The sequence below is a fragment of the Hermetia illucens genome, chromosome 3 (assembly GCF_905115235.1).
Source record: "Hermetia illucens chromosome 3, iHerIll2.2.curated.20191125, whole genome shotgun sequence".
NCBI classification, from domain to species: domain Eukaryota; kingdom Metazoa; phylum Arthropoda; class Insecta; order Diptera; family Stratiomyidae; genus Hermetia; species Hermetia illucens.
The window spans coordinates 158,223,657-158,241,326 of NC_051851.1; the positions used below are offsets into that span (position 1 = coordinate 158,223,657).

The window sequence follows — 17,670 nt, forward strand, 5'->3', positions numbered from 1 at the left end:
TTTGGCTTAGGTCTGCAGAACCCTGTTGGATAAATTGTTCAAACTCTTTCCGTGCAATAGCCAGCTTCTGCAGTGGTAGAGAACGCAGCTTCGAGAAGATAGGAGAACCAGCAGTGTTAATGTGGTATTACATATTGTGCTTCACTGGTTTAGAGAGACTATATTCGGTAGTAATCTGGCTGAATTTTTTGAGGAGTGCCGGAATACGAGAGTCAGTAATGTCCTCCAAAAGTACGGAAAGATTGTTGGTGGGAAGAGATGAGATTTGGCCTGACGAATTAAGGTTGGTTGTGGAGTCTATAAGGGACCTGTTCTGCAAGTCCACCAGCAACCCATAGTGACACAAGAAGTCTGCGCCTAAAATGGGGAAGCTGACATCCGCCAGGATGAATCACTACGGGAACATCCTACGCAAGCCAAGACTCACCTCCATTTGCCTGTACCCGTAGGTGTTAATGTGCGAGGAATTTGATACTATGATGCCGGGGTTTGGGAAGAACCGAAACTTCCGCACCAGTATCTACATAAATTGTTAGGCGAGGTGGCGCTGCGTTCTGGGTCGTCAGGACCCCGCGGAACTAGTTTTTAAGGTAGGTGCGAATTTCTGGTAGCTTTTCACCGAATCTGCGATGGTTCCAACAAATGCTTCGGCCCGTAGGTTGTCCTGATGACCTGCTACCCGAACGCCCATTTCGAGCAGAAGACCGCGAGCGAGCTCGCGACCTGGTGCCCGAACGTTGAGCGTCCAGCTTCGCCCTCATCTCAGCCACACTGACCACAAGCGGCCATCTCGCGCTTCAGTTCGCCAACTTCATCAGAAGGCTGCTGAACGACCGCTATCGTTGGACGTGCGTGCACCTCATGTACCTTATTGGCCGTAGCTGCGCCTGCCTGCTCTCCGGAAGCCGTCGCAGCCAGAGCGACTTCGACAGATCATCGTCGATCTTGCTCCCACCCAATTGCTTCATTTCGCGAAGCGATTGGCTGGGAGTTCGATCGCCCAACGTCAAACCTGTCATCAAGTGATCCAGCTTAGCTGACTCACTTACCGACAGGCGCTTGGTCAACGTTTTCAATACCGATTTTACTATGTCAGCCACCAGGAGGATGTACTCCTCATCCAGGCCCACAATCGCGTAATTAAACTTTATCGCGTCCACCCTGATCCCGGACATATTTAATTGCGCCTCCAGATGGAAGAACCTCAGTTCTGAATTCCGTCGCTAAAATGGAGGGACGCGCACAGCGAGGGCGGCCATGTGAGGGTCCGATGGGCCTGCCGCGTCTTTGTCGTCCATCGGCATCACAACAGCTAATTTTACAACGCGAGTTTTTTCAAAGACCCAATCCTAAAAGGCCCTACTCAGACTACGGCGGACCGCACCTACAATTGCCCCCACGACCGAAAAAGAGACACCATCGACGCACCCCGAAGCGGAGGCTTGATGCGCAGACCAAAATAAACAGTTCGCCAAAAGAGCAGAAATCTAAAATGTCAAATCACCCATCCTACAAGTCCTACTCCGTCACCGGTGGTGGCAACTGTAAATCGAATTAACAACATTCGAAATAAATTTCGGCCATGAAGGGGGTAGAAATGCCGCTAAATGGGCCAGCAAATATCTGTGGAACCGGGAAGGGCTTTATGGTCATAACAATAGGGAAGGAAGAGAAACGGCTTAGGAAACTAACCTGGACAAACTTATCGGGAATACTGAATATCACCATACTTGCAGATCCCTGCAGGTTCAACTCCCAACTGCGGAAGCTACGGATACCTGCGACAACTGTATATATTCTAGGACAATGCCCAACACTTTTCCATAGTAGGTTGTATACTTAACATCAGAAGCAAGGCGAAAAAATCCTGAAATAAATAGAATCCCCGCCGGTTGCCGGAATTGATCGATATACTATGGTTAGTAGGTACACTATAACCATGAAAAGGGTGCAATAATTCTTTAGGACGCAGTGTGACTTCCCTTGATACTATTATTATTATTATTAGACCAACATTGAAAAGACTCGATACAGGCTGCTGTCGAAAACCCACGCAACATTTCTTCTGTACAATCTTCTTTATGAAAATCGAGCCCGACCGATGAAACACTATTATCTGTATCTCTTTGCAATTCAAATTTTCCACTGAAACAATCTAGGATAACTCCAAATATCGTTAGTCTAGTCTGTGTGGGTTGTGATTGTGAAAATTGTTTAGACTACGTCAGTATATCACAAGATGAATAATTAGGTCAGGTTGAGTTAGAGTTTCCCATTTATCTGAGAGAACAGTTTTGCCTGGAAACTACCAACTTCAGCCTAGATGAAAAGTTTCAAGTTCTATCTTTTCTAGGATTATATTTTCTTCATAAGATTATTTACATTTGCTTTTAATTTCCAATCTATTGTTCCAAATAATAGTGAAGCCTTTCGACACAGTTAGTAACCATACGAGTATAAAAACTTAAGATAAATGTAGCTTTCTTGTGATCCAAATTTAAGAAAACCAAAAGATACTCACATTTGCATGTCGCTCGCTTACAACTTGTGCTGATTAGGCGTTATGTCGTTATCGTGTTGAGTGTAGGCCTTTAATGATTAGCAGTTTCAAATGCTGGAGTACTACTTTCTTCTTGTAAGGGAAGCTCTTGAAAGGGGCCGCCCTGCTTCGACCACAGCCCCACATGAGGGCCGGTGCCGGGGCTAACATAGAACAGTTCAACAAAAAATTTACAAAACGTAATACGGAAAACAAACAATTCTTATCCTACATATACATGACTTCCTAGCATTAAAAGGTATCTGATATCTACAGCGCCTATGCCGTCGCATCTTAATCCTAACTAGATGTACTTTACACGTTATCACTTTTTCCGAAACTACTTAAATATATTTGGGAACCACTACCGTTTCTATGATTGCTATCACTTTTATTCGAAGAACTTGTTGCACTCGCCGGCATGACATTGTTGCTATTGTTACCATGCGACGAGGACGATACCGAACTATTTGGATATTGATATGAAGCGTTCTGAACGGAGGACGACCAAGTTAAGGAAGAGTCCTTATTCCTGCCGCCGTTTGCCGTTGTTGCGGAACGATGAGATGCGGCCAATGATGATTCTTCGCCGTAATGATTATTGTTTCCGGAACTCGAATGAGTTTCAAAACTTTCAGTCATGCCGCCGCACCCGGAAGGAGTTTTTCCGCCGCATCCACCCACCCCAGCGTTCGCTACCGACCCGTAGTTCGAGTGGCTAATACTGGAGCCATTACCGAAATTTATTTTATTATCACTGCTGAAAAGTTTCGGATGGCGATTACGTTTGATTGTTGTGGACGACGACAGGCCATTCGGTGCACCAGTGCCGCTGAACATGTTTCCATAACCAATATGGCCACCCCCAATGCCACCGATATGACCACCCCCGGCCACGTTGCTGCTGCTGCTAAATCCGTTCAACAATGGCCGACTACTCATTGCAGACGATATATGGTTAGGAACAGACGTCGTTGATGATGATGATGATGACGTACGATTTAAGTTATTTATGAGATCCATTTTGTTCTCGATGATGTTCATTTTTCCCATTACAGCACCACCACCGGTACCGCCAGTGGATGTTGTGGTGTTGCTATTAACCCCCTTGGAGACACCGGAGCCCAGTCCTACTCCCGCCATGGACGGGGATGGTGTCTTGTTTATTGGATAATTTGTATCGCTGAACATAAAATTACTTGCATCCAAGTTATAATGGTTACTACTCGGCGCCGAATACAAGCCATTTCCGCGGTGGTGCTTGGCTCCGCTACCGCCCAAACTGCCCGTCGTGTCCTTTAGCGTGCCCGTTGCATAACGATTCTGATACAGTTTAGCGTTTGTAACAAGGTTCGTTGTCGCATAGGCTCCACAGCTGTCGTACAGCGGGGATATGGGGTGATTTTTAAATGTCGAACAACCCGCCACCTCCGCATAATCTGGCATATTCAGTGGTGTCAGTCTGCAAAATACAAGAATGAAAATTTTAGAGTTGGCGAAGGATGCACTGAAATGGATGGACTATGGCTCTGTGGGTAGGAGCGAGTTTGACTCAATAAAAATGTCGCCCTATTTTTGGTGAAGCTGAATAATGTTCAGTCGTGTTAAAAGACAAAAAATATGTCGAGGAATTTGACGAAGAATTTATTGTGACAATGCATATTGTGCAATTCCTGATTTTCGATTGTCAAGAGAAAGAGGAACATGTTCGCAATGGTATTGGGGAAAAAGTCAAAACTATAAAAATTTCGATTTATTTCGCTGGAATACATGACAGATTTGATGGAAATTTTATCTCTGGGCAAGCATTGGTGACATAACAGATACAAATTTGGCAAAATTACTATACTAGCTCAAGAGAAGATAAAAAGTTGCGTTAAACGAACCTTGAATCAACCAACATTATTTATTGCCAGTTTAACTGCCAAAATACATTACATCAGGATAGGTTAAACATGATTTCTGGCGAAATACACTTTAGTTCCAATATACATTTCTGATTGACGTTTAGACCAAATTTTTTATCGATAAAAGTCAATATTCTATCCTATAAGGATCTTCCTATAATGTTTTCGCTCAGTATCTTCCCTCTGGCAAAAACCCAAAGGCAACTTTTATGCACCAAACCAGGTAAAGTCCCGAGAATTGTCCTGGCAAATCCTTTAAAACACAAGCACTACTTCGGCGAACTGACCTTTGGTAGATACTTGTATCTTCTTCTTTTAGTCAAGTTGAAAAGGTGAGCGAGAGTTCAGACCATTGATTGGATGAAAGTGACGTGTTCTCTCGCAAAACGAAGCCAGAAGATTCTTAATAAGTTGAAATTAATGTCCATGTTTGTTCTTTACAGTTGGTATATAAGTTGAAAAAAGAACTATTATAGGTTTTTTTCTTTATCCTGTAAATATTTTTATTTTTTCCCGCATACAATCGTTTCGGAGGCCACGTGCCTCCTTCCTCAGTGCTAGCACCTAATGAGTTAACCTATCTTAAGCTACCCCTGTTTATATCGAAGCTTTTTAGCTCTACGAATTATGTTATGATTAATCTACTGATCCTATCCATATTTCCCAGATCCTTTTATTTTTATTACCTGCGGCATAGCTTTTTCACCAGGGTCATTGCACAGTTTCCTTCGTCGTTATTTAGGATTACCTGCCTCTCTTCGTTGATGATGTATATGCTTTCTGCTGAATCTAAAAGATGGCGTTTCCGCATCCGCTTTATAACATTCACATTGTCCATCGTTAGGGCATGTCCCTCTTCCACCATATACCTTGGAACTATAGACTGGATATTTCGAGGATCGTTCCTTTTTCGTTTGTTGTACTCTCTTAGGTGTTCCTCGAATCTAGTGGTCACTAGTCTTTTAGTCTGCCCAATGTATACTTTTTCACATTCTGGGCAGTTGATCTTATAGATTCCACCCACCTTTTATTTTTAAGGTTTTGTGTAAAACAAAACCTTATTAAAATCGATTCAAATTCTGTCCGTCTGTCAAACGTACTTTTCTCCAAAACGGGGAAACCGATCCGAACGAAATTCGGTGGACAGATGGGAATGAAATCCCACGCATACAGCGAGTGGCATAAATTTAGGTGGAGTTTAAAGGGGGGCTCCACATACATGCAAAAGGGGGATTCAAAAAATTTTTTCACCAGATATAATCGTGTAGGGCATCAAATGAAAGGCTTCGATTTGTACGAAGCTGACATTAGTTTTGGCTTGAATTGCAAAGTACGTCAAAATGTACGCACTTAAAGTGAGAGAGGACTCAATTTCGGAATCTGCACAATCTAAAAATCCGAAAAAAATCAGGGTGGGGCGCCTAGATGAAATCTAGGCCTCAAAATATGTCCCATTCCGATATCTGCTCAAATAAACTTACTAATAGTATATTACAACTTTTAGAAATTTACTGAAAAACTCCCCTTAAGTTCATCCTAGGTGTACTAAATTTTGAACATGCCAAATTTCATGAAGATCCACGATCGGTGCAAACCCATATCGATTGCGGATATTCTCATTTCAGACGTGATCGAAACGTGTCACGCTACCAGTGCACTGCAACATCTTCGTCCCCATTACCGCAAGACGCCGTTCATTGTCCTTTATAGTCGCCAACACTTAGAAATATAGAGAGCGGCAGACGGAGGACATTGCAGTAAAATTTAGATTTGGGACGTGCGGTGATACGTCGATCACAAGGAACACCAGTTGGGGAATGCCACTTCATCCAGGTTGCGTTAATGTGTAAAAAAATTTCATTACTCATTGGCTGATAGCATTGACTCGAGGTATTTAAATCGCTGAGTTCTGGCAATGGCAGAAACCTGCCCAGAACTGAGCGATTTCAATATCTCGGGTCAATGCTATAAACCAATAGAGAATTACGTTATGCTCCTCACATAGGGAAACACAAAACCTTTTACATCTGAAGCGTCAAGCTTTCAGTTTCCCGACTTTTTTTCAATTTGTCTTCGGTTGAACCTAGCTTAGTCCTCAGTTGTCTGTTAGCGGTTGTGCTTACTGTTTCGATGTTGTGTTTTGAGAGCGTATTCGTTATTTTGTCCGTTAGCGATGAAAATGTAATGCTCGCTCTGATAGGAGCATTATCCCTTTTTAAGGTTTTGTGTAAACACAAAACCTTATTAAAATCAGTTTACTGTCTGTCTGTCTGTCTGTCTGTCCGTCACACGCATTTTTCTCGGAGAAGGTTATAGCGATTGAGACCAAATTTAGCAGAAAGGTGGGAACTGTGAACGCTCACGCATACAGTGAATTACATCCTCTTATGTCGAATTTAAGGGGGGTCCTCATACATGCAAAAGGGGGGTGTAAAATTTTTTTTCATCAAATATAGTCATGTGGGGTATCAAATTAAAGGTCTCGATTAGTAATTTTCAAAGCCGATCTTAGTTTTGACATTCGTTGGAAGGGTGTGGAGCGCGGGGGGTTGAAAGTGATCACTTCTTTAAGGAGGCCATTCTCAGAAACTATCAAACCGAAAAATCTGAAAAAAATCAGGAAGCTGCCACTATATGGTGCCTGGGCTCCGAAATACCTTTCATGTCGATATCTGTTTAAATAAAGTTAATAATAGTATATTTCTACCATTTTCTGTAATTGGTTAGAAACCCCCCTTAAGTTCATCCTAGCACCATGAAATTTTGCATTGATATAGGCTATAATATAGAGCATGATCTTACCAAGTTTGGTGGAAATTGCGCTATTACTAACAAAGTTATAATACCTCAAATTTGTTGCTTCTTTGAAAATTGAAGACTATGAATGTCAATATCACCCGAAAGTGGTAAGTTATTTCTTTTTTGAATCGCTCTTCTGTCAATGATGTCACTAGCAACCAATGTATCATACTGTAAGCCGCCATTTTCTGCCCATATGTGTGTTTCGATGATCTTGGTATGGTTCGGTGTGTGTGAGTTTTCTTTCTGTATATGTCAAACTCGAGTTTATTGTTGTTTCTTATTATTGCTAGGTCCAAAAACGCTATCCGTTGGTCATCTTCCTTTTCCATTATGAAAGTTATGTTGCGGTGTATGTTATTTATTGCTTCCAGTGTTTTCTCGATGTCTTTATTTGGGATTATAACCAATAAGTCGTCTATGTAACGTGCCCAAAATTTTGGCATGATTCCCCGTTTTTCAATTTCTTCTTCTATGCTTTTCATGAAGATTTCGCTTATCAAAGGGGATAACGTGTTCCCTATTGCAGTTCCTGAGGTGGTTTTGTAGAATTGGCCTCTGCAGACAAAGTAGTTCTCATTCATGCAGAGAGCTGCTAATCTTGTGTAGAATTTCGCCTTTTTTCTCTCGTTTATTTTTTACTTAATAGTTCCAAACAATAGTTTGCTTACCTACTCTCCTCTAATTCGCCGATTCAAATAGTTTTCTGCCTGTGCAACATATAAGATTCTAAGAATTTAAGAACATATCCAAAAGTCAGAGAGTGTATACAAATTTCATTCAACTGAATCTTAGCAAGGACTCTTCATATTGAGTCCAAAAAAACCGCACAGTTATACTGAAATACAATACCTTCCTCTCTTCTTCCGTAACTATGACTGCAGATAGCCCAGCCCATTATCCTGACTTCTTAGAAGTGCCAGTTTTTGGGATTATTGCCCTGTCATGAGTCTGTAATCTCTTCTATGGACCACACCGCAGCACAGAAAGCGGTACGGGAGTCTAGCTCCAGTTCTACCATTGAGGAGTTAACATTAAGACCAGCTGCTGGTACTTTCATTTCCGAAAATGCTCGATAGCCTGAACACTTACACTTTGATCGTTGATCAACCGATTTGAAATAGCGTTCGTTGGCGACCCTATATTAACGGGTTTAATTTGGTACTATGTAGGATCTAGTGGTTCGACTATTGTTCAACTTGCTAAACCACTCGGTTTTGCCCGCTTTCTGGTAGGCATACTTGTACTGACAACAAATTGAAGGGTTGAATTGCTTTAGCTCCCGGAATTTCCGTTAGTATCCTAGATCAAAACATTCATTGATAGATAGGCTTCACAAGGTGCAACAGTATCTATGTAGTCTATATTTGTCATGAGATGCTTTTCATTTTACTTACAAATAAAAAGTAGGGCAGCGTTGTCTACTAACTCCAGTAAGTCATAAGGAGCGAGAACTTCAGTTTGTATTGGAGGATTTCTGCAGTTAAGACCATTCGTTCTCGGACGCAAGACGACGTGTGCATCGATTCAAATAGGTTTCATTGGTATAGTGTGCATTTAACCAATTGTAAAGATTTCAAATTTTGGCCAGGCTAAGGTCTTTCATCAAAGGCTAATATAGGCCCCAGGGCGAAATATGGATTGGTACCCACGATGGAGCATAAAACCTGGGAAACGCCTGCTGAACCAACACCCAACAGCTCCACTACCACCTATCTTCACCTACACGTGATGACCGCTGGGAGCTCATCCTTAACGAAAAGCTGCAGACGAAGAAGGATGCATGCCAGTCTCCCATTCCTAAAAACGGAAGAAATTGTACCAACTGGTCCTCCAGGTTGTGGGTTGGGTAGGGCTGAAACCAATGCCTTCTGCGATTGCGTGGTAAATTTCGAAATATAAGCCTCATTAACGTTCACGCCTCTACAGAGGAGACTGAAGAGTCAGAGAAGGATGATTTTTCGACTGAATGGGCATATTCGAGCGATGGGTTGAGTGTTTCGATGAACTACTTAACAACCAAAATATCGGTGAGTTGGAAATCCCGCCAATTAAAAATGACGACAAATACTGCACCACCAAGCATAGAAGAAACAGTCCATGCAATCCACCGGCTTACACACCATAAGTCGTCAAGAGCCGATGGAATAACAGCCGAATTGGTTAAATATGGAGGCGACCGATTACACCAAGCGGTTCATCAACTTATGCACGCAGTGCAGCAACTATAGTGGTATCGCGTTGCTGAGTACCATCTACAAGATAATCTCCGCTATCTTACTAGAGCGGATAACCCCATGTGCCCAGAACATCACTGGCCCATATCAGAGAGGCTTCACTCTAGGCAGATCAGCAACCGATCAAATTTTCTCTGTGCGGCAAGCGACAGACAAGCTGTTGGAATATGGGCATCAGTTGCACCATTTTTCCTCGACCTTAAAGCCGCTTATGATAGCATAGCTAGGGTCAAGCTGTACACGACCATGAGAGAATTCGGTATCCCGACGAAATTGATAACACTGACTAAGCCAACCCTGACCAATGTGCGAGGCCAGATAAAATCAGTAGGATCACCCTCGAGACCATTCGACATCAACAACGCTCTACGACAAGGGGATGCCCTATCATGCGTCCTCTTTAACCTGGCCCTCGAGAAAGTGATCCGTGATGCTGACGTAAATGCGAGGGGTACGATCCTCTTTAAGTCCTCCCGACTACTGGCCTATGCTGACGACATCGACATCATACGAAGAACGACCCAAGACGTACAGAATGCCTTCAATCAAATCGAGCAGGCGCGCAAGATGTTAGGCTGCTCAATGAAGGCATGACAAAATATATGGTGGGAACGTCAGTACCGAAAACCATCAAAGCTACAACATCAAACCGCACTGGTCAAACGGGAAGAATCAGGATAGGAGAATACAACTTTGAGACCGTTGGTAATTTCTCCTGTCTGGGATCGAAAATCACAACCGATAATAGCTACGATGATGAAATGCGCACACGGTTATTGTCAGCCAACAGAGCCTATTTCAGCTTACAAAAACTGTTCCGCTCGAAACGTCTCATCATAGGGTCAAAGCTCTTACTTACAAGACAATGATCTTGCCAATCCTTAGGTTCTTAGCAAGAAAAATTGTGAACTTTTAGCCGCGTTCAAGAGAAGAACCCTCCGAAGAATTTTTGGCCCCCTACATGAGGATGGACGATTCCATTGACTACATAACGACGAAATCTATGAACGATTACATGACCGCTGGTTGTGGATAAAATCCGGCTCAATAGGTCACAGTGGGCGGGACACTTAATCCGTATGGATCAGGATGATCCCACCCGGAAAGTCTATAAGGGTAACATCTATGGTAGAAAAAGAAGACGAGGCAGGCCCTGCCTGAGATGGAGCAATGGCGTAGGTCAGGACGCCAGACAGCTTTTAGGGATATCGAACTGGTCGACATCGGCGCAAAACCGGGATGTCTGGAGTTCCTTATTGGGGCAGGCTTAAACCGGATACCGGCTGTTACGCCGTTGATGATGATGATCAAGTCTTAAATGGTTCTGTTTCCAGATCAACACCGGGAGCCATGCACAAGCTATATTTTCCTTGAAATGCTTTCCAATCACGGGGTAAACTCCCATAATCATTACAAAAAAGGTAATGTTAGGGAGGGAGAAAGCAAAGGAATATTGCAGCTTATCAAATGCATTTTACCATCAGATTGTCCCTGGGCAAGGCAAAGAAAATGCTGTCAATATCGTAAAGCCGCGGCCGCTACAGGGCAGTTTGGTTTCCGAGACCCGCTAGAGGAGAGACAGCTGAAGACTAATGCGGGATTCCAAACATATGAAAGATATTCAGTCTACACGTTGTACGGAAACCATTTAACCGGCTCCGCGAATGAAAACTTCGAGAGAGAATCGAGAATGCCTATTGCTCTAATGTTTCCGGCACGAGATCTGGGGCATGAGCCGATCGGAGATGAGCGCTTCTCCCATTAGAGGCTGGAGTATTTTGTTAGGAGTTTTTGACGTTTTACACGTTTCACAATTACGGATGTGACCTGTGAAACCATTTTAGGCCAAAAAACCACAACTGCACTTGTACCCAAGGCTTTATCAACCCCTCACGTGCACTTAAAGGGTGATTATGGGCGCGGGTGATCATCTCAGTCGTCATCTCCTCCGGAATCCAGAGCTTCTAAGGCTGTTGTTCTTGCAGTTCATCTCCTCTAGCACATGATTGTTTCGTTTGTATACGAATCCATCGCATACCTGCAGATCAGGGACTTTGTTGTCCGCAGACCAAAAATGTGGTGAATCAAAAGCCACGTCCGCGCTGTTTCCATTGCTTTCCAAAGCTTTCGGAATCCGGAGCCCTTTCTGTGTTTGATGATGAACGAGGATCTTCGAAGCTTCAATGCCCATCTGGCCTGTCTACCGTGAAGGTCTGCCTGGTTCACAAGCCATTTGAGCGAAGCGTGATCGGTTACCACTTTGAATGTTGTGCTTTCAATGTACGCTCTAAATTTTCGCACAGTCTCCACCGCTACCAAACATTCCTGCTCAGTTATAGTGAAGTTTCCCTGAGGCTGAGCGAGCTTCTTCGTGAGATATGCTATAGGAACTTCATTGCGGAGCCCAAATGGCATGACTCTGGAACTGTGAAGGCAAACTTATCCTTGGTCGTTTCATTTAGTGGAATTTTCCAGAACGTATCCTGCAGATCTAGACTCGGGAGACGGCTGAAAATCCCCTCGATGAGAGGCAAAGAACAATCGTCATTCACGGTGACAGTGTTTATCACCTTGTAGGCATCAAGGCATAGCCGCACTTTTCTAGGCAAGGGTAGCTGGCGAAGACCAGTCGCTTTGCGATTTCTCGATGACTCCCAAAGCCATCATTTGGTCAATCTCCTCGTAGATGAGCTCTGTTTAATCGCTTTATTATTCCCAATATCGATGACGTGTGTCGTTAGACTTGTACTTCCTGAACCTTCCGACTCGAAAGACGGAAAACTGCCAATGACAGTATCGAGCCTTGCTCGCTGGTGTGTCATCAACTGGTGTTGGATGACGTTTTCTAGTGAACATACGCAGGGTACAAATAAGTCCTGTGTGGGTCCAAACCTGCGGACAAAATCAGCACCAAGATATACATTTTGGGTTAATGATGAAATAAGGAGGAACGATATCGATTCCGGCCGATCACGAAACGTGATGTTAGCCGACACTCTGCCTACTGTCGAATGGCTAGTCCTGCCGGCTGTCCTGAGATCGATGCGTAGTTTCTCCCACCTATACCAATCGTCGTTTTCCGGTATCAATCATTCCTGAGACACATTCATCCAAGGCTGTGACATCAGCATACGACGACGTGAGAACTACAGAGTAATAGAGACGACGGTTGCGCAATATCCGCCGCCAATAGTGAAGTAAGCGAAGGGTTTAGCACTTAGGCTTTCTCGTCGCCATCACTGCTACTCCAAAAATCCGTTCTCTAGCGGTTTGGTATTTTGCAATCTTACGTCCAACGGCCTCAGAATCGAAAGCATCGGATTTCTCGAAATAATAGAGGGTGGGGTCAAATCCTGGGATCCTCCCAACAGTCTTCGAACAATTTCAGCAAACCAAAGCTAAGTCAAAATTCTGAATCTAAGACTGAGGAACCTCTGAACGTCGGGCACGATGTAGGAACTCTACCAATTTGTTCTCCGCGAAGGAACTTTTTGGCCTATTGGCTAGCAAACGCACAATTTTTAGTAATTATCGAAGCTTTCGGATGGATCTTGTGCACGATCTCGCATCAGTTCCAGAATATCGCAGTCATCTAGAGAATTCTTGAACTGCAGACGAAGAACCTCATGAGAAGAGGTCCAATCGAATCGTCCGACAGACTGGTGGTAGTTCCAGTACCAATCTGCTGCTCTGTCTCTGAAAAGAGGCTGAGATCCTCCTGTAGAGTTGTGTTGGTCACGGCCTCCGCTCGGAAGAGGAGCTAGTTGATCGATTTTTTGTGCGTACACGGAGGTGGAAAATCTTAGAAAGACACGTCCGAAGCAGCTCCGCCGCCCAAACGGCGGAACAACAGCGGGCACGTGTGGGATTCACACCCACTAAAAACCGCCCCCGGTCTCTCCAGCCCCAGCCCCGCGGGACCACCATTGAGGTATTACTTCGCGGGGTAGGTTTGCTCTTAGGCACTCATCCTTCTCCTATTTGCAGCTTTCCTCCTTCTTTGTTCCTTCAGCAACTCCTCCTGCATTTGGATGATTGCGGAGCCAACCGCAAGCCACTTCTCCTCGGACTCCAGCATCTCAGTAACCAAGCTCTCCGGGGTCCCGCTACTGTCCAGCACCTGGTTTAAGCTCCTTCTTTCCATCGCAAATCGTGGGCAGTGAAACATCATATGCTCTGGATCCTCCGGTATGCCATCGCATCTGGGACAGTTCGGAAAATCATCCAACCCAAAGCGGTGCAGATACTGCCTGTAGCAACCACCGTGTCCCGTGAGGAACTGGGTAATGTGGTAGTTGGTATCCCCATGTTTTCGCTCAAGCCACACCCTAATGTTGGGAATGAGCCTGTGCGTCCACCGACCTTTCGCAGACTCGTCCCATCTACGTTGCCAGAGATCAAGCGACTCTGACCTTGCCGCATTTCTACGCTGTGCATGCCCCCCCATATGTCTTGCATTGTACAGGACACTCATTTCTTTGGCCAGAATGTCAACCGGGATCATGCCTGCCACCACCAATACTGCCTCATCTGATGTGGTTCTAAAAGCACTGCAAACCCTCAAAGCCATCCGCCGGTAAACCGAGTTCACCTGCTTCCGTCTCTGAGAGTTTGCAAACGCCTCTACCCACACAGACGACGAGTAGAGCAGGATGGGGCGCACCACTCCGGCTAGCACCAACCTCCGGCAATGTTTCGGCCCACCAATATTTGGCAACATTTTTGCAAGTGCCGTGTTGGCACTGGCTGCCTTTTGGCATGCATACTCTAGGTGCTCCCTAAAACTCAATTTGGTGTCAATTGTTACCCCCAGGTATTTGATAGCCGGCTTTGATACGACCGTATGTCCACCGACCTCCACTTTTACAGTGTTATTTTTCCTGCGTTTCGTTATTAAGACCGCTTCCGTTTTCGCGTCCGCCAAGGTCAGCCCGGCCTTTTCTAGTCAGGACTTTACCGCTCTCACTGTTTCTTTTGCGTAAACCTCCACATCTTCTGGGTGTTTTGCTGCAACAACCACAGCTAGGCCATCAGCAAAGCCAACAATCATAGTCCCCTCTGGGACGGGAAGAGCAAGCACCCCATTATACATGATATTCCACAACAGGGGACCAAGTACCGATCCCTGTGGTACCTCGGCCGTGACAATGTACTCTTTGGGGCCCTCATTCGTCCCGTACCAGAGAGTCCTCTCTGAGAGGTAGTTTTCCACCAAATTCGCTAAGTATCCCGGCACACCTATGTCAGCCAACGCCCCTTTAATTCTATTCCAGTTGGCCGAGTTGAATGCGTTTTGACATCCAACGCCACCACGGCACAGCAGCCGCCAGAAATCAGTGCACCTTTTGCCAGGTTTACCACCATGCCAATTGCGTCGACCGTAGAGTGGGCGCGTCGGAAATGAAACTGGCGTTCCGTCAAACCATTGCTGGCTTCGACGATGGGCAGGAGTTTGTTGTAGATGACTCTCTCCATCATGTTCCCCATTGTATCCAACAGGCAGATAGGACGATACGACGCTGGGTTTCCAGGTTGCTTGCCAGGCTTCGGAAGCAACACCAACTTTTGCTTTTTCCACTGGGCAGGGAATATTCCTTCTTTTAGGCACGCCTCGAAGGTGTTGGCGAAAAGGTCGGGCCTAGTCTTCACTGCCAGTTTCAAAGCTCGGTGGGGGATGCCATCTAAACCTGGGGCCTTGTTGTCACCGAACCTACCACATATTTCCCGCAGCTCCTCCATAGTTACAGCCCATCAAAATCTAGATCTCAGGATGCCATGATAGTGTAGACACGATCCACGGAGAACGTATTGAGTGGTTGTGGCTGACATCCGTGAGGCAAGCCGTCATCGTCATGTCATATATATAGTATAGTTGAGTCACAGTATGTGACCGCTTGAGTGCAATTCTGCATGTAATCCACAGCTGGTGCCTCCGCAATGGACTCACGGTGAACGCTAGAAAGACTGGACTAGTTATGTTCACTAAGAACGTCACCTTAGCAGGGGCGGAAATCCAGCTGGCACAAACAGTCAAGTACTTAGGAGTACATTTCGACTCCAAGTCAACGTGGAAGCATCATATCCAGGAACAATACCAGAAATCCTGCAGATTGCTCTGGTGCTGTAGGAATGCGATAGGTAAGACCTGGGGACTTTCACCTAAACGGATATATTGGATGTATACATCCATAATAAAACCCATTTTGATGTATGCATGCATCGTCTGGTGGCCAAGACTGAACTTTGCTAACAGCAGGAAGCTGCTAACGCAGATTCAGAGACTTGGTTGCTTAAGTATTACTGGAGCAATGAGTACTACGGCGACTGCGGCACTTGAAACCATCCTAAATTTACCCCCCATCCACTTGGAGGTGAAACGGAAAGCAGCCAACGACGCATATAGGCTCGATACCATTGGGGCGTGGAAAGGCGGCCAATCCAACGGGCATGCGTCTATATGGAAATTCCTTGAAAAACATCCGGTAGCCCTGATGCCGACCGATCATATGGTTTCCAGATTCGTCTTTGAAAAGACATACACTGTCGTAATCACCGAAAGAGAAGAATGGTCGACAAGTGGCCATGAGTCTTTTCAGATTACAGACCTAATAATCTTCACCGACGGGTCAGTCACGGAGGATGGATCGGGTGCAGGCGTGTTCTCGGAGAATCCGATTATAGAACTGGCCCGACCCCTCGGAAAAATGACGACCATATTCCAGGCGGAGATATATGCCATTTCATTGGCAGCAGAAGAATGTCTGCGACAAAAATGGAGGGGTCGCACCATTCGAATCTGTTCCGACAGTCGGGCGGTATTATCGGCACTGGATGGCAACAACATATCAAGCCAGTTGGTGTGGAGTTGTCATCAGGTGCTGCTGAAACTTGGCCGACTGAACGAAACATTCCTAATGTGGGTGCCGGGGCACTCTAACATCGCCGGTAATGAGGGGGCTGATAGACTGGCTCGCCGAGGGTCTGGATCCACAATGGTGGGCCCAGAACCAGCTCTTGGAATCCGACCATCTACTGTCAAGTCTACTCTGAAAGGTGAAATTGCAAGGATTCACGCAACCGAGTGGAGAAATTTGGACTCTTGCCGGCAAGCGAAAATCCTTGTGAAGGAGCCTAGGGCCACTAGAGCGGCATTTTTGTTGTCCCTTAAGAAGTGGGACATGAAAACCCTAGTAGGGCTTTTGACGGGACACTGCCCCTTAAACTACCATATGGAAAAGATTGGGGTAGTGGTTTCGGCTGTGTGCAGCCAATGTGAGGAGGAGGAGGAAACTGCCCTGCACTTTTTATGCAGCTGCCCGGCATCCTCAGATCTCAGACGAAGACACCTTGGCAAGGTTTTCTTCAATGAAGAATCTGCACACTCTCTGCCTCTTGAGAATGTTCTCAGATTCGCTAAAGCCTGCGAAAACCGTAGGCGGGAAGCCATTGAATAGGCAACTTACGGGGATAGTACAATGGGCCTAATAATGGCCTGAGTGCTCGGAGCTGCGGCTCCCCCCATTTAACTAAACTGACTGAACTGAATAGTTGAGTCCGGATTGGTCATCATCTCCGTGTAAGTTTTCGGCTCCGGACCTATTGTCAAGTCCGTAAAAATTTACGTTTCTTTCAACGTCACGTCTGTAAAATTGAATCATATTCCGTGCATTGTCATGTCTGTGCGCGACACGATATGAAGCTGGCTGTTGGTGTGGTACCTGATTCATTGTGTGCGTATGCTTTCGACGCAATCCTTCATTTTGTGACTCGATATATTTGTTCGTCGTCCTTGCATCCTGCATCAACCCAACCAACAGGATGCCACATATTGCCGTAGAAAGCTAGCAGCAACTGTCGTGCTTCTTAGGAACATGGTTGGGAGAAGATGACAGAATAAGGCGTGGTGGCTTCCGAGATATTCCGAGAAGGATCTCACATTTAATTAAAAACTCCGCATATATCCCTAATTGAAATGGCTTTTTCAAGTTTTTTCTGTCCAAGTAGAGCTTCATATGTATCCTTGTTTATTCAGAAGATGATTTCAAAATATTTCAATTACGTCAAAAGCAAAGAACACAACTGTCTTGTTTCAATTAAACTTATAAACTCTACTCACAGTCATGTGAGCAGACTATCCAAGACCAAGAAGCGTTCTCCTGGTCACCTGAGATGAATTATATAGAAGCAT

At 45.1% G+C, this 17,670-nt stretch overlaps 1 protein-coding gene across 1 annotated transcript in view; it reads right to left on the reverse strand.

Moving 5' to 3' along the window:
- Positions 1–2,373: 2,373 nt before the first annotated feature.
- LOC119653070 (roundabout homolog 2) overlaps positions 2,374–17,670 on the reverse strand; it is a 245,393-nt gene continuing 230,096 nt past the window's right edge. Inside the window, exon 14 of the mRNA XM_038057550.1 lies at positions 2,374–4,001. Coding sequence (XP_037913478.1) covers positions 2,855–4,001 — 1,147 coding nt within the window. The 3' untranslated portion in view covers positions 2,374–2,854. The remainder of the gene's footprint in view (positions 4,002–17,670) is intronic.